The sequence below is a fragment of the Canis lupus genome, chromosome 2 (assembly GCF_011100685.1).
Source record: "Canis lupus familiaris isolate Mischka breed German Shepherd chromosome 2, alternate assembly UU_Cfam_GSD_1.0, whole genome shotgun sequence".
Taxonomy (NCBI): domain Eukaryota; kingdom Metazoa; phylum Chordata; class Mammalia; order Carnivora; family Canidae; genus Canis; species Canis lupus.
Genome location: NC_049223.1, coordinates 6,347,495 through 6,374,209, shown reverse-complemented (window position 1 = coordinate 6,374,209; position 26,715 = coordinate 6,347,495). Strand labels below are relative to the sequence as shown.

At 42.2% G+C, this 26,715-nt stretch overlaps 1 protein-coding gene and 2 long non-coding RNA genes across 5 annotated transcripts in view; 1 reads left to right on the top strand and 2 right to left on the bottom strand.

The window, feature by feature from the left end:
- Positions 1-8,779, bottom strand: part of PRTFDC1 (phosphoribosyl transferase domain containing 1) — a 93,419-nt gene extending 84,640 nt beyond the window's left edge. For 2 of the 3 annotated variants that reach the window (XM_038529771.1, XM_038529772.1), the window contains exon 1: positions 8,624-8,779. In XM_038529771.1, the coding sequence (XP_038385699.1) occupies positions 8,624-8,671 (48 nt within the window). In that variant the 5' untranslated portion in view covers positions 8,672-8,779. Of the gene's footprint in view, positions 1-7,796; positions 8,005-8,623 lie in introns of those variants that run through there. The other variant, XM_038529773.1, reaches the window with a different exon arrangement.
- LOC111091256 overlaps positions 1-26,715 on the top strand; it is an 83,756-nt gene that overhangs the window by 45,641 nt on the left and 11,400 nt on the right. The window contains exon 2 of the long non-coding RNA XR_005355169.1: positions 23,448-23,567. This is a non-coding gene — a long non-coding RNA (uncharacterized LOC111091256). The remainder of the gene's footprint in view (positions 1-23,447; positions 23,568-26,715) is intronic.
- LOC119870097 lies at positions 11,122-15,787 on the bottom strand. The gene is made up of 3 exons (XR_005355170.1): positions 15,515-15,787; positions 15,007-15,071; positions 11,122-11,321 (listed from the first exon to the last, which is right to left on the bottom strand). It is a non-coding gene; the product is annotated as an uncharacterized LOC119870097 (long non-coding RNA).

The window sequence follows — 26,715 nt, the reverse complement described above, 5'->3', positions numbered from 1 at the left end:
TAAGTATATTAATATGGACAGTATCATCATAAATTATTATAAATATTAATACATATACTATTACATTTTTATAGATTGTAAATGCCTCATCTGCCTGGGAAAGATTACCTGTTACAGTAAATGTGTCTTGGGATTAATACAGACACAAACTTCTGAGTGGCCTACTCATTACAATAAATACTTCAAAACAATGTACCATGGTGGGAACTTCAGTCAAGTCCCATCGGGAAAAATTGTTACAGAAAATCAGCCTATTCATGCAGTGAATACAATACTAGTCAGTCTTCCTCTTTCTTAGCACTAGATGTGCAACTTTTATGGTTAGAACAGGAAAAATGTGGGAGAGAAAATGAAGGTGAAGAGCGAGTTCCTTTTACTTTCAGATCACCGAGAGAGGATACAACAGGGAAGTGTTAGCACTCAACTCATTGCATAGCTGTATTGCAGATTCCTGATCTTTGATGACTCCTGCACCCTTCCATCAGACTCCTCTATTCAGCACGAAGCTTTTATAATGCAGAGCTATCCTGAATCTCCAGCCCATTTCCCTACACCATCATCTTCCCATCCTCAGACTGGTCTTTGGTCAAGTGGTGACCCTTCCCAGCTCTGTCTTCTGTTCATTGTCTGTCTTGCTTCTGCATCCTCTCCCTCTGTATCTCAAGTGGAATCCCTTCCGCAGAAGCTCAGGTCACAGGCCCCACTTATTTCTGGAGGCCTTGCTCACTGCTCATACTCTCTGATATTCTCTCTGAAACTCCTCATAGATGTGGTCCTCATAGCTCTCTGTCTTTTTAAAGGCTCCCATTCAGCCTCCTTGAGACGACTCTTGCCTCTTCCAGCTCACTCAATCTTGTCTGCTATAGAACCCATTCGTACTTCCTTTCATTCTGGCACGTCCTCCAGCTTTCTACCTTTCTCCTCAACCAGGACTCAAATCCTTAGTCCAGCCTCCACCCACACCCATCGCAGTTCTGGGTTCTGGAATGCCAGCCAAACCAAATTCAGAGCATTTTCTTCCAAATGTATCTCCTTCCTATCTCAGCAAAGGACAACATATTTTTCTACTTGGTCAGATTGAAATGTTGGAGTTGCTGTTGACTTCTTTCTTTCATTCCCTCATGTAACCCATTAGCAAATCCTATCCTCAATTCCTTTAAAATGTAACAGGACTCCCACTCAGCATCCCAACTGTTACCTCCCAGTCCATGCCACCATTTCTCCAGGAACCACCGCCATGGTTATCAGACATGCCTCCCTGCTTCCACCCTGACACCCCTGCCCCATTCTAACATGGCAGCTGGATTGCTGCCATCTTCTGCTTATCTTCTTTGGGGGGCTTCCCGTTTCTCTGAGTACAATCCAGAGTCCTTACCATGGCCCACAGGGGCTAACTCTCTCGATTTGTCATCTGTAGGCATTCTCTTCCTCCTTCATTCTGCTTCAGCTACGTTCTTCTTGCTGATCCTGATCCTTCAATGTGCCAGGCATGTTCCTGCCTCAAGAGCTTTGCACCTGCTCTTTCTCTTGCCTACAATACTCTTCCCCCAGATTTCTACATGGCTTACAGTTCACTTCCTTCAAGTCTCCATTTAAATCTCCCCTCCACGAAGAGGACTTACCTGATCACTCATATAAAATAGCACCCTCTTCCTTCCTACTCATCTCTGAATCTCTTTTCCCCAGCTTTATTTTTCTTCACAGCACATGTTTCCACTGGATGTGACGCATATACATCTGTGTGTTTTGTCTTGTCTCCTCCCACTAGAATGTCAATGCCTTCTGACAGAGACCATGTCTGAGTCATTGTTGAAACCCCAGCGCCTAGAACACTGATCTAGAATACAGGAAGTGCTCAAAAATGTTCACAATTCTCCATCCGAAGACTACTTAATACTACCTGAGCTCGCACCCAAACTGATTTGCCTTGATTTGTCTCCTTGCATAAAGATCACCACTGCCCAAGGCTCTGGAAATTCATATCTACCACGGGCAGATTGTTAGCCAAATGGTGTATGTCATCTGCATATTTGAAAAGTACCACATTTGCTCTGCCTCTATCAGCAAATTGGCTGTGTGCAATGATTGAATTTGCACAGAGCAACTCTGTTTCCTAGCCCTGAGAACTCCCTGGGCCCTTAACCATCAACACCACAGTTCCTTGTCAGAGCCTGAACACCAGCTGTACGTGCAGAGCCTCCAGAAGATCCTCTGGCAGGCTACGGTAAAGGCCAGACAAGAACCCCAATGGGCATGAGGCCCTAGGGAGACCATTCAAGTGCATAGCATTTTCTGGCTCTCCTTCCAGACCACACACACTACCCACTCCACTTCCTGGAGCCCTTCCAGGTGGCGGCATCATTAACTAGTGGTCTTCTGAGCCCATTCTTCCTACCATGCAAATCCTTTACTGCCCCCTGCCCTCTGCTGCATCTCAGAGCCTACATTCTTCTGGGTGTTCTAGAGCTCAGCTCAGACACATACTGGCTGTGATGCTAGGGAAAGTACTCATCCTGCCTGAGACGCAGTTTCCCTGTCCTTTAAATAAGACACAATAAAACCTACGGACAGGGTTGGTGTGAAGATTAAGAAAGAACAGTCTCCAAACAAGGCAGGAGCAACCCCATTTGAGGATCTGCTACAAAACAGCTGCCTCTCCAGTATTATGGACTTAATTGCACTCCCCCCACCTAAAATTCATATGATGAAGCCCTAACCTCCCACTGTGGTGACCTTAAGAGGTGAGGCCTTTAGGAAGTAATTAGGTCATGAAAGTGGAGCCCGCATGATGGAATTAGTGCTCTTATAAGAAAACCAGCAATTTCTCCTGCATGCTCTCTTTTTTTTCTTCCTCCTCCTTTGCTCCTACCCTACTCTCTCTGTCTCTGTCTGTGTCTCTCTACCATGTGAGGACACAATGGGAAGAATAAGGCAGCTATCTACAAGCCAGCAAGAGTCCTAATCAGGAATGAAATCAGCCAGCACATTGATCTTGGACTTGCACCTTCCAGAACTATGAGAAATACGCATGTATTGTTTAAAACAAGCAAACAAAATGAGAGAGAGAGAGAGAGAGAGAGAGAGAGAGAGATAAAGAGAATTTATTTAGAGTTTCTAGGACATTTCCTGGTATATAATAAGTGCTTAATAACTGATGTCAAAAAGAAGAAAAGAATGATAAACAAATGACAAAACCAACCTGTTTTTAAGTGTCATCATGGTAACCTGTAGTCAGAGGTGGCATGGAGTAGTGGTCAAGCACACGGACTTAGAAGTCCAGCACATGTGAAGTGGGGGGTTTATAGCTTGGGACTTAACTTGGGGTTTTAGCTCTCTGTGCCTTGGTGTGTTCATCTATAAAATGGAGTCAGTGCCTGCCTCACGTGGCTATTGTGAGGATTCAATAAGATGTATAACGGAAATAAAATTCTTATATCATTATTTAATCTATAGTACCTACATAGTAACTGCGAACCATCTAGATGTGCTAAAACATCACCAGTTAACTTGCAAATTAAAGGTCTTGATTTACAGAAGAACCTCAAACCTTTTTGTCAATGTCATGTTACCTTAGTAAAAGTTACACACTTAAAAATAGAAGAAATGTATTTGTCTAAAACTATTTTATAATTAAAACTGGACTTTTCCAATTAGTCTGAAATCATGAGTTTTCCTTGTTGAGATAAAAGACAATTAGAGGTAAAGAAACTACTGGTTTACAAACAACAGGTGTTGGTGAGGATGTAAAGAAAAAGGAACCCTCGTGCACTGTTGGTGGGAATGCAAACTGGGGCAGCCACCGTGCAAAACAGGATGCAGTTTCCTCAAAATATTAAAAATAGAACTACCCTATGAACCTGGAATCACACTACTAGGTATTTACCTAAAAAAATACAAAAACACTACTTGAAAGGAATACATGCACCCCGATGTTTATATCTACAATAGCCAAACTATCGGAGCAACCCAAATGTCCATCGATAGATGAATAGATAAAGGTGTGGTATATATTCAAGGGAATATTAGTCAACCATAAAGAAAGAATGAAATCTTGCTGTCTGCAACAACACAGATGGAGCTAGAGAGTATTATGATAAACGAAATAAGTCAGAGAAAGACAAATACCGTATGACCTCACTCATACGTGGGATTTAAGAAACAAAACAAACATGCAAAGGAAGAAAAAAAGGGAGTAAGAGGCAAATCAAAGAAACAGGCTTTGCTTATGGAGAACAAACTGATGGTCACCAGATGGGAGATGGGTGGAAGGAATGGGTAAGATAGGTGATGGGCATTAAATTGTACACTCACCATGACAGAAAAAAAAGAATATGCTGTTAAAAAAAAAGACAGCAACTACTGGTTTACTCCTCATAATTCCTAATGGCACATGAAAATTGCATTGCAAATAAGTCCTAAATCTGAAGGAATAGAGGCTGCTATGAACTGTAGATAATTATGTTATTCATCGGCTTTTTAAAAAATCAAAACAAGAAATCTTTAAATAGTTTCAGCATCACAGATAATATGCTCTAAGTTTAGCCAGAACAATACTTTCTCTGTTCAAAGACACAAAACATGGCTAGGCTAGGGAAGTGACAAACACATCAACTGAGCCATTTTATACAAAATTCAAACCCCAGAACTCATTTGGCTTCTCTTTTTTTCTAATTTGAAGATATACTGAAAACCTTCTTTAGAAGTCATTAAAAATATTTTTTGGCTTAGCATGTTTCTTGCACCATTTTCCGGGTTTTTTCCCCTAGGGAGACAAACCGTTTGAAAACACATGCAAAAAACACATCCCTACTCCTCTCTGCCTCTGAGCCCCACACCCTGGGCCCCACTCTCTCCTTCAGACTGGGAGCCTGGTTGGTGCCAATTTTCAGGCTCACATCTACCCCTCAGCTGTCAGAGAGAAAAGGAGTCTCATCCCTCAGCAGTGCTTCCAGGAACCCCACACACAAACATCGAACATTGACTGGCCCAGGCCAATGAGGTGCACTCTGATGGGTGCCTCAAACCACACGTGGAGACAATGTGTAGAAGCGGCTCCCTAAAAAGAGGGGGTCCAGATTCTGCTACCAGAAGAATGAAGGGGACTCGTCAGACCAAATGACACCTTGTATCACACGTGCCCTCCTCTTCTGTGGTGGGTTCGGCACCCAACCTAGTAAAGTTGTGTTTTAGATGGTTATCTCATTACTTATCTCCAATAATGCCACAATACTGGGGGGGGGGGGAGCACCCATAATAGAAACACAACAATCATTTTAGATTTTTCTCTCCTCCTTATGCCTTCCAAACTCACTGGGCAGGTACTAACTGTGATTCTCTTGATAATGCTTCAAGAGAAAATAAAACATAGAAATAGAAATAAAACATAGCTAAGAACCTGATCCAAAAAGGCCATATTAGTAGAGATCTTTATCTCTTCCCGAGAAGTAAAAAAGATGTACCAACCACGGGCTGGTGACCTTACTGGCTCCAGATCAAATAACCAGTCAATCTTGAGCAAAGTTTCTGAACTCAAGGTCTACAACTCTATTTGGCAATTAACATTTGCTACTGCTCATTGTTAATAATCTACTAATGTCCTACGTCCTCCATTCAATGGAAAGCCAATCTGTAGGCAAGAGTCATCTTAACTCTTAATATTCCCTTTTCTTGCACAAACCATGCTTCTTGTTTCATGCTTAAGGCATTGGCTCTATGCCCTCCCTGCCATCTACATCACATAGTTTCTACCAACTCAGAATTTTCTTCTGCACCTCATTTCTGAACAGCCCCCAAACCTGTCTCCATCATCATCCTACTAGCCACTACATCCTTCACCTGCCTTAACCCAATCGGCCTCATCTTTATATGCCACATCCAATCTTCCAGAGCAATCTCATCTTGGAAGTACTTCCCTGCAATCACAGCTTCCTACATAGCACAGTGAGTGACTTCAATCCTGCTTCTGTCGTTTGCTAGTTATGTGACCTTGGTGACTTTCTTAATCATTAAGGGTCTGTTTCCTCCTCTGTAAAATGGAGATCATTCGATTCCTCCTACCTCACAGATTTGCAAGGAGTAAATGAATAACACAGCAAAAACACACAGTAAGTGCTCAATACATGCTCGCTATCACTACCTGCCCCCTTTTTCACCGGTACCAGATCTTCCCTTTTGTTTTTTGCAACCGTCCTGGAGGGCTCTCTATTTTCCCTGGAAAGCTTCCTTCCTGAGCTCCGCCTTTCCTCTCTACCCTAGATGCCATGGGCTTCGAACTCACTCTGAATCTGCCTTCCCAACGTGCATCCAATTTGAATTCATCTAATTATGCCCAGCTCTACTGGAGAAAGTAGCAAAAACGCAGGGGTTCTCCCCATGACACATTATTTCCATCCTCTCATGAGGTCCTCACACTGCTTCACATCATCTTTCTCACAAAATTACCTTGCTTCCCAGAGAGCTTCTTCTGACACTAATAGGTTGGGCTATTTGTACTGTTCCATCAGTTGCTTTTTAGACTTTAACGATCTGCCTATCTTATTAGTCATATCAATTTACCTAATTCCTTTCTAAGGGTATATCTAATTAAAGGATAGCCTATATTGTAGCCATTCTACTGATGGGATGATTGTTTGAATGATTCTCACTGCTAATGGTTTTGAGATTGTTGAATACAATGGACTCTTTTTCCACCTTAGTCCTGCTTGCTCTTTCTGGAGCATCTGACACTTTTAATGGCCCCTCTCACCTCTCCACAAAACCCTGTTCCCTAGACACCTACTACCCTGTCTGTCCTCTCCGACTAGGCTCTTCAATATTGGTCTCTTTATCGGGATTCTGCTGGACACGCTGCCTCTTACATTTGGGGATTTCCAGGTTTCTATCCATAAACTTATAATTTTCCCCTCATTTTTATGGGTATCCTTATCCATACCAAGCATCAAATATTTGTCTATTTTCTGAAGATTTCCAAGTCTATCCAATCACCCTCCTCAATTGCAAATATGAATTTCAAATTGCCTACAGTGAGTGCATCTTGACCTGTGTACCTTGCAGACTCAATTTGTCCAGAATTAAACTTATTTCCCTTTGTATATTTTCATTCCTCCCCCCAACCCCACACACACCCCCTTGGGCCTGACTGTTCTCTCCATTGCAACTGGAGTGATTTTTTTTTTTTTTTAAAGCATAAATTGGGTGTGAGGATTTCTTCTCAGGATACAATGATTTTTTTGCAATCGGTATGCCCGGTTTCTCTTCTTCACATGGTTACCTCCTACTCGCCCTTCAGGTCAGGGCTCAAATATTACTGTCAAGAGGACATCCTGACCACCTGAGCACAGGCAGTGCTCCCCAGCCCTCCTTCAATCACTCCATATCTCATTCCCCCTTTTCTTTTCCTTGCACAGGTCACTATGTGAAATCTTCTTCTTTAGTTGCTTGCCTATGTCCCTTTTTCTAGAATGTAAGCCCGATGAAGACAGAGCTTTATCCGGGTCCCTGCTGGATCCACAGAGCCCAGAACACCACCTGGAACCCCGCAGGACTGACAACAGGTGTGGAATGAATAAATAAATGAATTCCTGGTCCTTTACGATGAAAAGGTCCTGCTGATAAATTACGAACTGAGCAACACCTTTCAACCTGACTCCTTCTGTCTGAGGGTGCGGTGTTTCCTTCCCCAAGCTCCTTACTCCAGCAATCCATGCACATAATTAGACAGTTTATTAGTGAATACCACAGATCTCTGATAAAAAGGATTGTTAATGCAGCAAGTTCGCCCCACTCTCCACCCTCACCTCTGTTAATAACCACCACCTTCTGCAGAAACTATTCCGGACAGGAGCCCGGAGCTGAGGCCAGTGGCCACAGGGCAAGATGGGATTTGATTCCAGGGCACTGACAGATGGATACCCTCTGGCTGACTCTTTGAGGGGCTCCCAGGGATAAAGAGGCTCTGGTCTGGGAATCCATCGTCCCACATCCTCCCATCCAGACACGCTACTACATGGGCACTATACAGACAAGCTCTCCAATTCGCTCGCTCATCGCTCCTCGGGTCAAGCCTGCTGTGTCTCCCTTTCGCTGACAAGGATGCCGACGCTCCAGGGGCGTGTGGAGCTCACGCCGAGACCCCGGAGCCCCAGCCCAGGTTTCAAAGCGCCAACTCGGGCCATGGGAGCTACTTTCTTTCCTGGCCGGCCTCAAGAGCCCTCAGCATCCTTTTGGGAAACAAAACTTGAGGCCGGCGCTGGAGGGGTCCGGAGGAAGCCCGGGGGGAGGCCCGCAGAGGGGGGGGGGGCGGCGCGCGGGGAGTCACCCCGGGAGCGGAGCCGGCGCGCGCAGCCTTAGCGCCGGGGTCTCGGAGGCCCGGGTCGGGGGGAGGGACGGGGGGGCGCTGAGCACCCGGGGCGACGGCTGTCAGGTGTCGCGGGGAGGGGAGCGCGGAAGCCGTCCGCGCGGGGACGGGGACAAAGCCGCGGCCCGCTCGCCTTTCCCGCGAGTGCATTTCAGGCATCTAATCTAAAAGGAGGGTGCCAAGAAGGGAGGGGAGGGAGGGGAGGGGAGGGGAGGGGAGGGCGCGGGGGCGCCCGACTCAGCCCCGAAGCCGGGAGTCCGCATTTACCACGACGCCGCGCCCGTAGTCTGGCGCCTCCTCGCTGCTCCCGGCCATGTTTCTCCCGGGGAAAGCGGGAAGGGAAGCGGGCGCGGGAGGGGGCTGGAGGGGGATGGTGCCGGGGCCCGCGCGCCGCCGACCCCAGGCCTGGCTCCCGCGGCTCGCTGCGGCGGCGCCCCGCCCGCCCCCCCGCCCGGCCCCCCCGACCCCCCTCCCGGCCCCCCCTCCCGGCCCCCTCCCAGCCACCCCCGGCCCCCCCCCGGCCGCCCTCCCGGCGGCTCCCCGGGGCGCGGGCGAAGCTGCGGGGCCGCGCGCGGAGGCTCCGCCTGAGCACAGGCCCTGGGCGCGCCCCTGGCGGCCGGAGCCCCGGGCCCCCCGCCTGCTCCCCGGCGGCGCGCGGCTGCGATGTTATTCTCCCGTGGGAAGGCGGCCCGGGCCGCCGCCTCCCAAGGCCGTGGTCCCCGCTCTCAGGCGAGCAGGGTCTCCGAAGCCTTCCTGCCGATTTTCCTGCGCTCCGAGAGTCCACGCACGATGTGGGATGTTCTCGAACTATGGCTGTAGACCAAACTACCCGACCGTGATTTTGTTGTACGTTTTTTTTTTGTTTTGTTTTGTTTTTTTGGTTTTAAATCCTCGAAACCTCCAAGCCGGGAGTGTGAAAGAGCCCCGTGATTGCTTTGACCCCGGCCCAGGCCCAAGCCCGCACTTGAGGATCTGGAATGCGAAACAGGGGCCCGGCCTTCCCTGCAAGGGGGGGTGGGGGGGGTGGTGGTGGACATTTTTACAGATTATCTACTTTACCACTTTTGTGAGACCATATGGTCCGACTGGAATGGTTTCGGGTTGCAGTTTAAAGCAATCGCTGCTCTCAGATTCGAAAGCTGCTTTTATGAATCTTTTGTTAATTGAACCCCTAATCCCAGCCTGCCCCCAACCGATGCGCGGGTTCTTTGTCCATCCCTCAAGGGCCCGCTCCCCTGGCACGGAGATTCATCCCCCGGTGTCTGCTGACCCGCCCCATTCTTTGCAGCCCCGCTTTTGGGTTTGAAGCTCCGAGCTTCTTTTTTTTTTTTTTAAGATTTATTTATTTATGATAGACACACACAGAGAGAGAGGCAGAGGCACAGGCAGAGGGAGAAGCAGGCTTCCATGCACCGGGAGCCCGACGCGGGACTCGATCCCGCAACCCCAGGATCGCGCCCTGGGCCAAAGGCAGGCGCCAAACCGCTGAGCCACCCAGGGATCCCAACCCCCGAGCTTCTGAACACAGTTCTCCGACTTAGGCCTCTCTCTCCAAAAGGCTATTTTGTTCATGTCTGGGTTCTGGCACACGGCAGGGAGAGGAATGCTGATTTTGCTTGGTTTGAGGGGAAAATAGTCATCAATCAGTTAATGTCGCGCTAGGTTGGAAAATTATTAGTCATTCAGACGTGGCCGTGCTCACACTGTTTGTTATTAGGCTTCCCCCAGATGCCAACGCAGAGGAAGGGAGACAGCGCGTGAGTCGCCAACACTGGGCACCTTGCTTGCCGACCCACCCTTCTGCCTGGGTGATGTCGTTTCCTCATACTAGTCAGAGGTCCTTTTCAGGGCCACGTGTATAATCTGCCTCTCACCTCTTTTCCCAAATGTGACAGTTTACCTCCTATTGGCGTTGCCAAAGACCAAGCCCAGAAGTATTTTCACAACCACTGGTCACTAAAACTTCCAGGAACTGAGAAGTACTATCATTGTGGTGTGATCAGGCTTTGGGTTTCACCACACTGGCTGGTGGAGCTGGTTAAAGCAGCCTCAGGCCAGCCCCCTACCAGGCAGGTAATGTGGAGAAGCCAAAAGCATGGGGGTGAGACATGGAAATCCACACAACTAAGGCTCTCAGATGAGCCAAATGCTTGTGGTTCTCGAACCATGCTTTACCTCTTATTTACCTCTTTACTTTATCTCTTATTGCTGCAAAATCAAACTTACCCATAAGAGGCTCAATGTGGGTGTATGGGTCAGATTAGGGGCAATGGGTCTCAAAATAAATTACAGACGTAGCTGCTAAACAGAAACCAAAAAGGAACAGCTCTGGGCCCAGCCCAGGCACTGTGGAAGGTAGGAGAGAAACCGTGGCTAAAACTCTCCTTATAGGGACACCTGGGTGGCTCAGTGGGTGAGCGTCTGTCTACTTTTGGCTCAGGTCATGATTCCGGGTTCCTGCAGGGAGCCTGTTTCTCCTTCTGCCTATGTCTCTGCCTCTCTCTCTGTGCCTCTCATGAATAAATAAAATCTTTAAAAAAAATCTCTCCTTATAAAAGCCATTGATTTAAAACCAAATGGGATCACAATGAAAAAAAATATAACATGCTTGAATGACAACAGGAATCGTGAATGTATGCTCAAGAACATCCTGTACAGGACATCCTAAGAAGACCACAGAATGATGAACAATCTTTTTTTAATTTTAATAATTCATTTTATTGAAACCAGTATAGCAAAAGTTTCTCAACATTTATTGAGATTGAGATGTTTATTCACTTTTTTCAAAAAAAAGATCATTGAAAGCTGGTGTGTTTTGTGGTTATACGACGTCTCAGTTTGAAGTGGCCACATTTAAAGTTTTCAGTGGCCACCTGTGGTTAGTGGTTCCCACACTTGGGTGCTGCAAATCTCAAGTACTCTAGAATTTAGTGCATTGACTTGAAGACCTTAGGAGTGAAAGGAACTAGAGAAGAAAAGGATGAAATTTCAAATATAATTGATCAATACATTTTTCATGAAGAAGTTGATAGAAATTATACTAGCAATACAAAAGTTGACACCAACTAGTTGGATGTTTTAGTTTTTAAATATACTTGTTTTTTTAAACAAATCATTTTTATTTATTTATTTTTTTTAATAAAGATTTTATTTATTCATTCATGAGAGACACAGAGAGAAAGAGAGGCAGAGACACAGGCAGAGGGAGAAGCAGGCTCCATGCAGGGAGCCCGACATGGGTCTCAATCCAGGGTCTCCAGGATCATGCCCTGGGCTGAAGGCAGCGCTAAACCGCTGAGCCACCCGGGGTGCCCAACAAATCATTTTTAAAAGTAAATTTGTTATCTTGTCATATTTTGATAACATTTTGTGTGATCTAATTATTCTTTGGACAGCATTAATGTAATACGATGTAATACTTGATATCACAAATGGTAATTACAATGACCAATATCCAAGAATAACAGCTTATCTGGCCAGGCTTAATTCTTCTTCTTGCATTATGAGAACTTAGAGGCAAAATTCTTTTTAAATCTCAAATTTCTGTTATGTGTCTAGTGGAATAGCTTTCCACAAGAATTCTGATTTTTTTTTTTTTATTTTTTTTTAGGAACAATCCGTATGGTCCTTAGCCAATGAGGCTAAGCCAATTACATCAATATAATATGCCACAATTTTCTCGTCTATAAGAGAGGGCAATACATTGCTGTTCTATTGCATATAATGACAAGATTAACATAACAGGCAGGAGAATCCCTAGAAAAGTCCTATGAACTGTAAGGTGTTTTATTAATCTGAGATACCATGAAAATATATGAGTAAATGCTTGTAAAGTTAGTTGATCTGAAAATGACAGGGTAATTGCCTTTCTAAGATGGGTGTGATGTGATCAATCAGGAACACTTATAATCTAGGGACAAGTTGGGGCTGGTATGAGAACTGATAAGGAATATGAGAAAAATATTAAAACAATGGAAATTTCCACACAAAAAAAGGGATATTTTAGCTCAGAATGCCCATTTTCTGATATTTCTCTGAAGGAGTTGTAGAAGTACATCTTTGCTAAATTAATAACCAATAAATATACTTGAGTTTTTCTGTCATTCTCTATATTACCTTTTAGTTGTAGATTCCCTGCATCTTATTTTATTTTTTTAACGATTTATTTATTTTAGAGAGAGGGGGAGAGACAGAGAGCGCACGCGTGTGTGTGTGTGTGTGTGTGTGTGTGTCCACAGGAGAGCAGGGGGAGGGGCAGAGGGATTGCAAGAATCCTTAAGCCAACTGCCCTCTGAGTGGAGAGCCCAATGCGGGGTTCTCAGGGCTCCAATCCCAGGACCCCAAGCTCATAACCTGAGCTGAAATCAAGAGTCAATCATTTAACTGACTGAGCCACCCAGATGCCCTGATATTCCCTGCATTTTAAATTCTGGGATTATCTTGTGCCACTACCATGGTAAAATCACAAATATTTATATTTACCTGAAATCTCCAGCAGGCTAAACGACTTTTATCCCAAAAACACATACTGGTTTAATGACACTTTGGTAGTTTTTAAACTTTTGCCAATACTAATCTGTTACTGAAGGAGCAATTCAGTCCATGCAACTGGGTTGCCCAAAGTCTGTCACTGTAATACTGGATTCAAAATAACAGAAAGGCATTTATTTTTTCTGAGCTCTGAAACATGAAAATAAATTTAAAAAAAAAAAAAAAAACCTCTCAGCCTGGGAATTGTGTTGAAATACATAAACATATGAAACTTAGTGACTCAGATTGTTAGTCACAGAGTCACTGGTTAGAATCTGGATGAAATCCACTGTGGACAAAGGCCAGTAATAATGGTGATGATATTTTGCTTTTCCTTAGGGCTGAACAAAACCCTTTACAAATGTTACAAGTACAGAAGAAAAAGTGGCAAGAAACTTTCTTCCAAATATTCAGGGGAAGTGAGAATCTTGCTACCTTTGAGGTATTTTGTCCCTTGTACCTAAGAACAGAAGAAATATAGTTGCAAAAAAATGCAACACAAAACAACTTAACCAAAAGCCTCATTAGTATTCAATTAGCATAGTAAGCCCTCTTTCATGGCTTCTTGTTTGAAGCAGACTGGGTCCAATGTGTAGTCTTAGAATAAAGGAAATAATGGCTCCATGGTAGTTCTTACAAATAAAGCCAGGAGCTACGTTCAGAAATATGTTTTGTATTATTACACTTTCATTAGTAATTAACCTTCCACTGAAGAACACACTATGGGTAGACTTAAGCCTGTTTTTTGCACTAATGTCAGGCCTAAGTAATATCATCAACACTAAGTGCTGGGCTGTTTCAGAGATATTCTCTCACTATCTCCCCATCTGACCGGAACAGGAATTGGATAGCTTCAGAGTAGAAGAATAATGTGTCCATGTGTTCCTGCAGATCTCAGAGTCCTGGCAGCCGACCTCAACTCTCTTGGCCACCATAAAGCAGTCATTGAAAGGACACAGCTGCAGGAACTAGAGTCTGAGCACTAAATAAATCCACAGGGCTGGAGGCACAAGTCATGTCCATGACCCTAACACAATACCTTGTGGTTATGAATGAACGGATTAGCATCTAACAGTGTCATGGCAGTTTATGCAAAATTAATTGATGCCTCAGCCAGCACTGAGCTTCTAATGGAAAGATGTTCAGTTAAAAAACAAAAACAAAAACAAAAAACCCAAGGAGATCTCCTTAAACTTTGGCTGGTGTGGGGAGAGTAAAGACCAAATAGAATGGGAACTGAGCTGCTTATTTTCTTAGCTGTACATAGATTCTCTTCAGATAAGCATAGATGTGCTGTCCTCATTGGCAATACCCCAGGAACTGCTACTTCTGGTACGCCAGTGTCTGGGCTGCATTCTCGATATGAAAATAGGGGGTGCTTGGGAAAGAGGTTGGGGAGACGTGGCTTGAGGTCTGGAGTTGTTTCATATGAGGGAGGATACTAAGAAAGAAAAAGGGATTGGACACTGGGGGACCTAGAGCAACCTTTCCCAAGGTGTGCTTTGTGTCACTTTCCTTTAGATTTGAAAAAGATGACATTGTGATTCATTAGGTTGGACAAACAATGAGATAAACAAAGTTCAACACACTTCTGTCTTGTGGGGCTTCTAGGAGCTTATAATATGCCAACACACACTGTCAATATTCAAGAAGATTGTAGCAAAATGGAGCGTTTCCCTAACTTTGTTGACCATGGCAACCTTCGCAGGGGGTGTTTTATAAAAGGTTTTAAAAGTTACACTATGGTAAATATTTTAATTTATAACTTTAATACTATCTCCCAGTAAGAAGTTTTACGTGGTCTCAAAAATACACTGAAAGAACTAAATCTTTAAATATAACATTTCCTACTATGTATTGGTATGTTTTTCTTTTTAAAAATATGCACTAATGGGCACCTGGGTGGTTCAGTTAATTAAGCGTCTACCTTTGGCTCAGGTCATGATCCCAGGGTCCTGGGATGGAACCCCAGGTCGAGGTGGGGGGGGTGGGGCGGTGTATCCCTGCTCAGCGGGGAGTCTGCTTCTCCCTCTCCTTCTGCCTCTCCCCTCACTTATGTGCTCTCTCTCTCAATAAAAAAAAAAAAAAATCTTTAGAAAATATATGCACTAAGAACTTACCTGGACATGAGGCCTTTCTCCATCTCTGTTCAGTCCTTCAAGTTGACATGAAACTTTGCATAGTCCTAGAAGATAAGGAACTTATTCCTACCCCCATTCGTACTTTCTCCTTCCCCCCAGCTTGTGAATAAGAGCAACCTTCTGAGTAGCAAGAAAGATGAAAGCCATCTCATTGCATCAATTCCCTTTGGTCTCTCAATGATGGTATGGTGGCTTTCAAATGCAACTGTTTATAGACGCTTCCCGCTTAGAGAATATTGAGGTAAACCAGCTGGCATATAGGGTGTGGGCATGATGGGTTCCTGGTATTTCCCAGGAGGTCTCTATCATATCCAGGACAATGGACATCTATTGCAGCACACACAGTAATAGTCCTGTGGTTCGTACTTGAAGGGACTGCGTTCTTTGTCTTTTCTAACTAGGAATCTCTTTACTCATCACCTCAGCTGTACCTGTAGGATTCATGGCAAATCAAACCCGATTCCCAGAGAGTGGGTGTGACTCCTACCATAGGGCCAATGCCAAACAGGGCTGTAGCAAGTCCATAGGAGCCCAGGGCCACTTCTGGGTCTGTAGCCAGAAACACAGGTGTTGAGTCTACCATGTGGGTATGGGCTTGCTTTCTCCAAATGGCCTTCTTAAGTCTTGGGCTCCATCAGGGTTTCACAATCTCCTGCCTGGATCCAGAGCTTTCACAAAGGCATTCTTCCTCTAGGATGTCTGCCAAATAATTGTTGCTATGAAGGAATATGAACAAGGGACCTCCTCATCCACCATCTTGCTGTCCTGTAACTTTTTTAAAAAGAGAATTTGAGTGTATTTTTCCATTTTAAATTTAGTATGTGCCAATAATTTTAAATCAGAACATTTGAGAAAAACAGAAGTAAAGTATGAAGGCATTTTAAACATGTTCTGAGGTCTCCCAATTTTGTGACTCTCGAAAGTGTCTCACATAGTTGTGACTAAATGTTTGCTCTGCATTTCTATACTTCTCTGTCTCACACTCTAAGCAAAATAAACATATAACACAAGTATTTTCCATGGTCTACTAAACTCTGTACAAATGTCACTTGAAATGGCAATGCCATTATTTATTTAGCCTCTCTCCACGTATTTTCAGTACTTCCAAATTTTGATTTCATAATTACATATAAATAAATCTGTTTGTAATAAAACACTTACATGCATTTTAACCATTTATGGAGGATAAATTATCCAGAAATGGAATTCCTAAATAAGGGAGTATAAATATTTTAAGGCTCTTGATATATATTGCTAAACGTAGCTTACAATATTAGTGGCTCTCTTGGATGGAAAAATTATAGTAAATTTTATACAATTTTTAACTGAAATTGAATAAAATTTTACTGCAAAAACAATTTAAAGTTTGAGGAAAAAGGTATTAGTTAACATATGTTAAAAGCTTCGTAATTGGAACTTGAAGAAAAGTCAGTTTGAATTTGTGCTTAATTCTTAACTAAAGATGACTTTATAATAATGTGCTTTTATTGCCGAAGTCCATAAAGTAGTACCTAGACTAATGAAAAGTTTATGGTGCTCTGTTTCAGGGGTTTGGCTCCAAGTCAGGCAAACGGCTTTAAAATCAGGCTTCACCACCTACTGCCTGACCTTGGGCAAGTTTTTTTTAACTTCTTTGCCTTAATTTCTGCATCTGTTAATGAAGATAATGTCAGTTCCTACTTCTTAAAGTTGTTGAGGTTGTTGTGAGGTGTAGATAAAATAATGTACTCAGAGTATTGTAGTCAGGAGCACCCAGCACATTTAATCTATTATCAAAATAGAATAATTTTCTTGTTTTTTAAAATTTTTATTCATTTGTTTGAGAGAGAGAGAACCCACCCTGGAAGGGGGGAGGAGGAGCAGGAGAGAGACAGGGACAAAGCAGACTTGGACATGGGGCTCAATCTCACAACCCTAGGATCACAACCTGAGCCGAAACCAAGAGTCAGATGCACAACTGACTGAGCCACCGGCTACAATAGAATAATTTTAAATGGAATTTCTGGCCAGTTGGCATTTCTGCATTAATAAACGGATCCATTGAGGAGTTTTGAATCAGTAAACCTATAACCTATAAAAGTGTTCTCATGTAAGTGATCATATTTTCCTTGAAATTATAAAAGTGTGTGTGTGTGTATAAAGCAAAAAAAAATCTACAGGAAAAGAGTCTATTTAAATAGTACAAATAATGATGGACTTTGAATTAAGACATCTATTTTTATGTTTTTAAATTTTACATTAGAAAGTAAAACATTAATTTGATTTATGCTTTTAATGTTTGGAATAGGAAGGACAACAATAAAAGTTAACTTCCCAATGTATTAATATACTTCAAATAAGCTTATGTCAAATATAAATACATCAATAATCTCAATATTTATAGTTTATATCTAAAGAATAAGTATAAATGGACCAAATTTAGAAATCACTTAGGGATACCTGACTGGCTCAGTCAGTAGAGCACAGGACTCTTGATCTCAGGGTCATGAGTTCAAGCCCCATGTTGGGTGTGGAACCTATTTAATTAAAAAAATTATAATAATTTAGGGACATCTGGGTGGCTCAGTGGTTGGGTGCCTGCCTTCAGCTCAGGTCATGATCCCAGGATCCAGGATCGAGTCTCACATCAGGCTCCCTGCATGGAGCCTGCTTCTGCCTCTGCCTATGTCTCTGCCTCTTTCTCTTAGTCTGTGTCTCTCATGAATAAATAAATATTTTTTTAAAAATTATAATAATTTAACATTTTTCTCAGTGTCTCTGTAAGGTACAATTGGGAAAATATTATAGCAAAAAGTTGTCCCTTTATGCAGAAGGGGTGCTTTGGCAAAATAGCTTTCTGTTTCTGTAGGCCATGTTAGATGCTAATCGGTTACTGTGGTCAGAGCTATAGCTCTCACTTTGCCTCAGATATTCCACTATTTCTTAGCTCAGCCAAATGGTCATGAGCCTCTTGCACTCAAAGCTCAGGCCAACATTGACATTATCTGACTTCGTTCTTAGCTTGAGAAATAACCTTCAGATTCTCTTTGGTTCATACCAGACACACAAATGGCAAACAACCCAAAAAGTCAAAGAAATGAAAGCTTTTAATGTGTCTTTAAATTAAGGCCATTCAAAGGAATTGGAGACTAGAAAAATCTAGTTTGTATGGTAAAGGCCAAATGCTTACCTGAGAAATAAATTCTTTCTCATCCTACAATTGACCCTAGTGGCCTTTTGTGCTCAGATTTCCTCAGCATGTTCTACACACTTAGCCACAGAATATACACCCAGGTCACCTTTGCAGAGAATAAAGGAATGAGAGATGGGTGACTCAGCCTTCTCTGTGGGTCTGAGGATTTTGCCAAAGCTTAAGTGATATAGACAGCCTTCAAAATTATGAATGCCATACCTGGACTTTGTACTCATTACCTTTTCACCTTGATAGTCATGTCATATTACCTTTTATGTTACGACTTTTTTTTTTTTTTTTTTTTTTTACCCAGGACTTTTTGGCCTTCTTTTTCAACATTTTTTTCTAAGACTTTTTTTTTTTTTAAGATTTTATTTATTTATTCATAGAGACGCAGAGAGAGAGAGAGAGAGAGAGAGAGAGAGGCAGAGACACAGGCAGAGGGAGAAGCAGGCTCCATTCAGAGAGCCTGACATGGGACTCGATCCAGGGTCTCTAGATCACGTCCTGGGCTGCAGGCAGCGCTAAACCGCTGCGCCACCGGGGCTGCCCTTTTTTTTCTAAGTCTTAAGACTGGGACGCCTGACTGGCTCAGTGGCTGAGCATTTGCCTTTGGCTCAGGGTGTGATTCCAGGGTTCTGTGACCAAGTCCTGCATCAGGCTCTCCCACAGGGTGCCTACTTCTACCTCGGCCTATGTCTCTGCCTTTCTCTCTATGTCTCTCATGAATAAATTAAATCCCTAAGTCTTAAGGCTCACTTGTGTTTCTAAGTTCTTGCTTTGGGTACATTTCTTGGGTTCAGTTATCTAATCAACTAGAGTGCACTATTTAAGGTAGCAGACTTTTTTTTTTTTTTAGATTTTTTATTTATTAATTTGAGAGAGAGACAGAGACAGAGAGCACAAACAGGAGGAGAGGCAGAGGGAGAAGCAGACTCCTAACTGAGCTGGGAGCCCAACATGGGCTTGATCCCAGGACCTAGAGATCATGACCTGAGCCAAAGGCAGTCGCCTAACCATCTGAGCCATGCAGACGCCCCTAAAGTAGCAGACCTTTAAAAATGATAAATATTGAGGATGGTTACTGAGGTTGTCACTTGTGTGGTTATTCAGGAGCCCCTTTGTGTGAATCCAGAAAACCTAAAACATAGATTTCCAATGATTTCTCTTCTTCTTAGAGAGATTGGATATTTTAGAAAAGTTTTTTTTCCAAATCTTACACATTTTCTGCTCTTTATTAAAAAAAAAAAAGTAAGGAAACTCTGGATTTAAAATCAAGCTATGAAAAACGATGTACAACAGACTAGCGGCAATTCTCAAAAGCCAGTTTACTTTTATGTAATGAGAAAAACAGAGAAAGGAGATGGTAGAAGTAATTACCTAAGCCCATTCGATGAACTTGGAAAATTATCAGGGAATGTGGGAAAGATGTTCCCTCTCCACCTGTCGAAAAGCTCTAGGCAACTCCACTATCCTGAGATTCTTTAGGTTTGAAGGCCTAAAAAGTGGCGCCCAGGTGGGTAAATTCATATGCATTTTACCTGGTCTTGGATCAGGGTTTCTCAGCATGAACAATACTGACATTTGGGGCTGAATCAGTCTTTGTTAGGGCTGTCATGTGCATTGCAGGATGTTTAGCAGCACCCCTGAGTTTTACCCACACAAAGTAGTAGTGCCAGCTGTGGTAATTAAAAATATCTCCAAGGGGATCCCTGGGTGGCGCAGTGGTTTGGCGCCTGCCTTTGGCCCAGGGCGCGATCCTGGAGACCCGGGATCGAATCCCACGTCGGGCTCCCGGTGCATGCAGCCTGCTTCTCCCTCTGCCTGTGTCTCTGCCTCTCTCTCTCTCTCTCTGTGACTATCATAAAATGAATAAAAATTAAAAAAAAAAAATATCTCCAAGGATGCCTGGGTGGCTCAGTTGGTTAAAGGCTGGACTCTTGATTTCAGCTCAGGTCATGAGATTAAGCTCCACATAGGGAGCTGGGCATAGCTGCTTGAGATCTTTCTCTCTTCCTCTGCCCCTCTTCTCCTACCCCACCCCAAGTGTGAGCACATGCTCTCAATTAAAAAAAATAAAAGTCTCTAGAGATTAACAAATATCCCTCCTAGGGACTGGGGGCAAAGTCATTTCCAGTTAAGAATCACTGTCCTAGAGTGACAACTCTTAGGTAAAGGAAACTTTAGCCAATAGCCAATAGACCCATAAACAGTAATAGTCCTCTTGGCTATGGAATAATACTAGAAAAGTCTGAAGGAAGGTTTTCTTTTTTTCATGCTTCCTGGAATAGAGAAATACAACCAAACATAAAGAAAACACTATGTTTCAAACATAGAGAAACAAAACAAAGTTCGGGTCACAAAGCAAAACCAAACTTGACTTCTACACTGTGTTTTTCTTTTTTTATTTTTATTTTATTTATTTTATTATTTTTTTACACTGTCTTTTTCTTAATGACTCAATCATTTTTCATTTTCTCCTGGTCCATCAAAATAGGGAATTGAGTTTATAATATTTAATAGACCTCTAAGGTTCATTAATATTCTTTCCATTTAATATAAAGAAAGGTGAGTCTGGAGGAGGCTGATGTGCAATATACTTTAGACTGCCCAAAGTACTGATATTTTGGGTTTTTTTTTAAGATTTCGTTTAATTATTTGACAGAGAAAGAGAGCGAGAGAGGGAGAGAGAGAGGGAGAGAGAAAGAGAAAACGGGCAGAGGGAGGAGCAGACAGAGAAGCAGATTCCCCACTGAGCAGGGGACCCAACAAGGGGCTCCATCCCAGGACCCTGGGATCATGACCTGAGCTGAAGGCAGATGATTACCCGACTGAGCCACCCAGGCACCCCCCAAAGTACTGACATTTTAAATTCATGAGGCTTACAGCAGAATTCGGAAGTGATCTTCCCTTTTTAGACCTGTCTTTTATAGAGAGCTGTGCATACTGGGCTGAGCAAGCCACTGCATAGGTGAGCCCACCTGATCTCACAGGCAATCAGGAGAATTAAGAGTCATAGCTCTGAAATCTGTGTCCTGCTTCTGCCAATTTAAGTGACCCTGGGGTTCAAGAGCCTGAGACTCAGTTCCTCTTGTAAAAAATGAGAACTTCCATGATTAACTGATGTGATTGGTGTGATGATTACTTTAGCATCATGATCACCATCATTCATGTTATTTTAATTTTCCTCCCTCCCTTTCCTTTCTCTCTACCATGTCTGTTCCTTGGACATGACCAGGCCTCAGGAACCACAGCCCTTGCCTACTTGCTCAGCCCCAATTCTGAGCCCCAGCACTACGGAAAGCTCATCACAATCTCTTGGGTTTTTAGAAAACCAAGTTCACATGCTTCAAAAAAATTACAGGGCTGTATTTTAATTTCTTATTATTTGAAATGGTTTCATTAAATGTCCAAATGCTTAGATGTCTATGCATATAAAAAATTTAGTTTTCTGTGAAATGAATTAATAACCTCCTAGAGCTGGGGCAGGAGGAATATTGCAAGTCATCCAGACCAGCAAGGATTCCTTGTAGAGTGTGCCTGGTGTATTGTCAGGATACTTTCACTGAGGGGTACTCAGACCCATCTCACTAAGTTTTAATTTTACTACTGCCCCCTACCTTTTATATTTTGGGTTTTCTTCTGGAACATTACTGATTTAATCTCCTTCCTCATTCACTAATGAGCTACATGGCCACTGGCAGGCCACAAGCCCATAAATTTGCTGCACTTAATGGCTTTATATATGAGTACATCAAATACAAAATAATGAAACTAATTCTGCAACCACACAACCCCCCGAAACATAGTCTCATTTCTTGCATTTAATGGGGACTATATAACTTGGAAGATGACTGATCTTCCAGTGATCTGAACTTCAGATGAAGGGTTTACAGAATATATTCAGATTTAGTCTTCCTCCAGAAGAATAAATTTCAAACACTCTCCAAAAGGAGTATGAAATAAAACCTCCAGGTAGGTCTGGAAAATAGAAAAAGAAACTTGAACATGACTTTTACAGAATTTCCCATATAGGCATTTATGTCACCCTTGTAATTGGAGAAGAAAAATGAAATATGTACAAACATAGGTAATGTAGTCAGTGATATTGTAATAACACTGTATGGTGTTACACACTTGTGGTGAGCACAGCATCATGTATAGAATAGTTGAATCACTATGTTGTATACCTGCAACTAATATAATGTTGTGTGTCAACTGTATTCAAAAGAAAAAAACGTTTTAAATGAAGTATATGAAAAGGCCTTAATACTAATGTGGCTAATAAAGGAGAGACCCCATTATATTTGGTATGTGCAACTTTCTTACTAAATTTGAAAGCAATGCCTACACTCTCGGGGACCATAACACTCACTGGTTTCCTTTCATCCTTCCTCTCAGTGCCATAAGGCTTTTTCTGGACACCAGAAACACCTTCCTCTGAGTCACTTTCCAGGGTCAACTGAGCAGCCTATGCTGCCAACCTGGTTCCCGGACGCCTTTTCCATTATGCAATCTCCCTCTTTCTGTTAGAATGTGTCACTCCACACAGATAGGCTTGAAGTGAATGGAATATGGTACACAAAGGATGCTAGAGATGAATTGAAATCTTTGTAAGATGTACTTCAGGTGCCCGAATATATGCCTTTATTTATGGACACCCACACTGTTCGATCAACACTTCCAGTACCAACCATTAATGGCGGGATCTTGAACAATAACCTAACTAATCGTGCCTCAGTTTCCCTATTGGTAAAGGAAGGTGGTAATCATCCTTACACCAGAAGATTATTATGAGGAGTCAGTGAGTTTAAGTTAAGCAATTAGAACAATACAGACTCTATAACTACTGTATATATTTGATATTATTACTGTAACAGAGAAGAAAATGTGGCAATAGCTGTGTCTCATGTTATTGGCTATGCATGGCTTATGTTATAAGTCATATAATAATTTAGTTAGTTTTTACTTAATTTAATGAGCAGATTTAGTCTCCACGATGAGCAAGAGCCACTGCTTTGCTCATCATACCAGACCAGAAGATACCAGATTCCACAGGCACCAGGAATTTCTGCCTCCAGAAATTCAGAACTTCTGAGTCTTTTTTTTCTGGAGTATGTGTATGTGCGAGCATGTGTGTATGTATGCCCACACACACTGAGAACGTGGCAGAGATGGATCCAGCTGGTCTGAACTACCCATTCTTCTGTCATTACTCTACATAATGAAACCGTGTGATTTCTTTCAGCAAGTGCAGCTGGCACCACCTGGCCTGCCTTTAATGGACGTCATGCTCAGAAATGATGAAAGGCTTTGGATCTTACAAATGAGAATATCCTTCCAAATGAGCTGAATACTCACCACTGAGGTAGGGTAGGAAAAAATCACGGATTGTATTTTTTTTCTCATTCAGTAAAACCCTAGTATTTCTCACTGTGTTACTTTTTGGGTAATTCAGTATTTAGATCCTTGAATAAAAATTCTTCAAGAGACTTTCCAGCAGTCTCACTGTGATCCTGACCTTTCTTTATGTCCTTACTTGGATAGTAGTGACACCTCTATGTACATAGGTGTGTAAAAAATATAATTATTTAGTATATTTATACATATACATACATATGTATATTTAATTTTGACCAAATAATTTTGGCTTAACACACCCAAGACTGGATGAAATTAGTCATCCTAAAGATAAAAAGAAGTAGTAAAGCAATGCATAATTTTTTAAAAAAGATATTAACAGAGTTCCATAAACTAGGCTTCTAGTATTTCTGGTTATCAGCAAAATCATCATTGGGACACCAAAAGAGTGGAAAATGTTGGTGGAAAATGTCATCACCTGGTAGACTTTTTAAAAGCCTATTGGCAAGTAAGATCTTATACTGTACCATTCCTTCTTCCTTCTGATCCCCATACAGGGAGTGGGGTTTTCCCAGGCCCAAGAGGAAAGAGAATTCTGTTTCCTTTTTCTCTGACAACAATCTTCATCCAGGCCAGACGAACAAGGCAAACAAAGTGGAAGCCTAGCCACGTAGAGGTCCTCCTCCCATGAGGTACAAGACTGCACAAATTTGCTATCTTGCAAGGCAAATTTAGCAAGCAGGAAAACCTTCTAGGTCTTTCAGCAATCTCCTTTTAAAGATGCCCACACTCCTTCAGTCCTCAAGCAGCTAATGTCCTTCATAATATCCTTTGCTCTCCAAGCTCCTCCCACGGTCCTGCCCCCTAGACCTGCCTTGAACAGCATCACTCTATGCCCGTGGCTTCTTTTCAGCCCCTTATGCTGCTCCTATTTCCTTATGTGCCTTTTGACTCCTTCAATTGGGGCCCTTCTACCTATTTGGATAATCTAATTCCAAAGGACCTGATGAGACTTGATGGTGGAATCTCAGACACTGCAGCATGTTAAGGAGGACAGGCAGATTGTTTGGAAACCCATAGTATCATCTAGAAACCCTGTATCTTACTCTGGGTTGACCTGCACACAGATAGTGCTACCTTTGGAGACCCAAAAGTGTAATCGCTCACTCTTTACTCTCCCAACCCATTGCATTTTGGCTTCTTTATATAAGTAGCAAGATGGATGCTGCCAACCCTTAGGTAAGCTCATTCCTCCCCTTTAGTCATGAAGATTCACCATTTTAAACTCTATAGAGGACATGTTTGCTGAGGATGAGGATTATGTGCTTGAGATACTATGAACATGCTTTATAACTCCTCTTCTAAAAGTTTATCACAGAACTATAGAATCCATAGATCTCTCGTTCTGAGAGTGAGCTCTGAAGAAAACTTGACAAAAGAAAGATAAGATGAAAAGGAGACCACAGTGCAAACTTTTCTAACAAATGCTTAAGTTGTAATTTTGGTATTTTCTTCTCTTTATTATTTCTTTCTTTCTTTTTTTTTTTTTTTTTGCTAAAGTAAGGTTGCAGTATATAATTTTTAAAGGGAAAAATTCATAGAGGCCAATGAATTTGAAGAAAAAGATCAGGAGGGCCTTTTGTTTGCAAAATTCAGAGAACATTTTTCAAAACTGTGGCTTAAGTGATGTCAATAGTTACAAAGTCCTTGGAACTGATAAATTTTATCCTGTGGAATGACATTTTAGTTCATTATTTACATTTATCCTTTCTTATCATGAGCATTCTTAGATCACTACCCAAGGAGTTCTAAAATTTTTCTAAGGAACTTCTGCATCATTTTAGAGTAGCATTTGCTAAACTTAATTGCCTTAGGAAAAAAAAACACTCTTTTATATCGTTTTGCTTAGCAACATCTCAAATACAGCAAACATGATGATGCATGGAAAATAGAAAGAGTCTGGGAGAAATACAGCGATGGACTGACTGGTCATGTGTTCCCAGAAATCACTTGAGGACTGTGTCTCTGCTCTTTCATGACAGCTGCCAGGGGTCAGGCTCATCCATGGTTCATATTTCCTGAAGCTCTTCCTTAACAATTCTTACAAACAAAGCCTTATTTTATTCAGAAATCAGGTGAAAATTTTAAAAAATCAATGCTTATTGAAGGGGTGAAAAAAGTTTTTCAAGATGATGTGTATTCCCATAAGGATGGGCTGCATATTTTAGAAGTATAGTAAGTATGCACTGGTCTGAAAGTTACCATAGGAACAAAACTTTTTCCCCATTAGATGGAAGGGGAGTCACATTAGTAAATTTCCACACAAATATCTAAGCTACACCAATTGAGCATCAGTTGGGAATGAAATCCAACAGGCTGTGGATTTCATAGGTTGATGTTGGAGGGGGAGGATAAGGACTATAATATAAGGAAAATTTTTGTACATCCAATGATCAAACTAGATTTGTTCAGTAAGCCATCAAAATAGGCACTTTGGTGCCTATTCCTTTTTTTTTTTTAATTTTGCTCTAATTTCTCAGAAGGGCATCACCCCAACTCTTTGTGGAAAGCTGTGCCAAGCAATATCAAAGAGGAGTCTTACAGCATGGTTCATAAGAATTTATTCTGAAAAAGAGAGCAAATGTGACAGAGCACCACATAGGGTTCTGTGGGCAATGGGAAGTTTTGAGTGGGGTTAGAGTTATGAATGCCTCCACAATGAGCTGGGTTTGAGTCTAGCTCTGAATGTAAAGACATTTTAGGATTACTTTAACTTTAATCTTTTTATTTCACATAAAAATACATGAAGAAATCTGCATCTTAAGTTGAAAAGGGCTTGAAAATCATATAAAATAAAAATTCTAAGTGAGAGATGCCTGGGTGGCTCAGAGGTTGAGTGTCTGTCTTTGGCTCAGGGCATGATCCCAGGGTCCTGGGATAGAGTTCTGCATCAGACTCCCTGCGGGGAGCTGCTTCTCCCTCTGCCTATGTCACTGCCTCTCTGTGTTTCTCATGAATAAATAATAAAATCTTTTAAAAAATTCTAAGTGATAAGAAAGGATTGTGACAGTTTGTTAAGATTTTTTTTTTCTTAATGGTACCTGAAATGATATATCTACAATGACATCTTAAGTTTAATAAGACATGGGCATAGG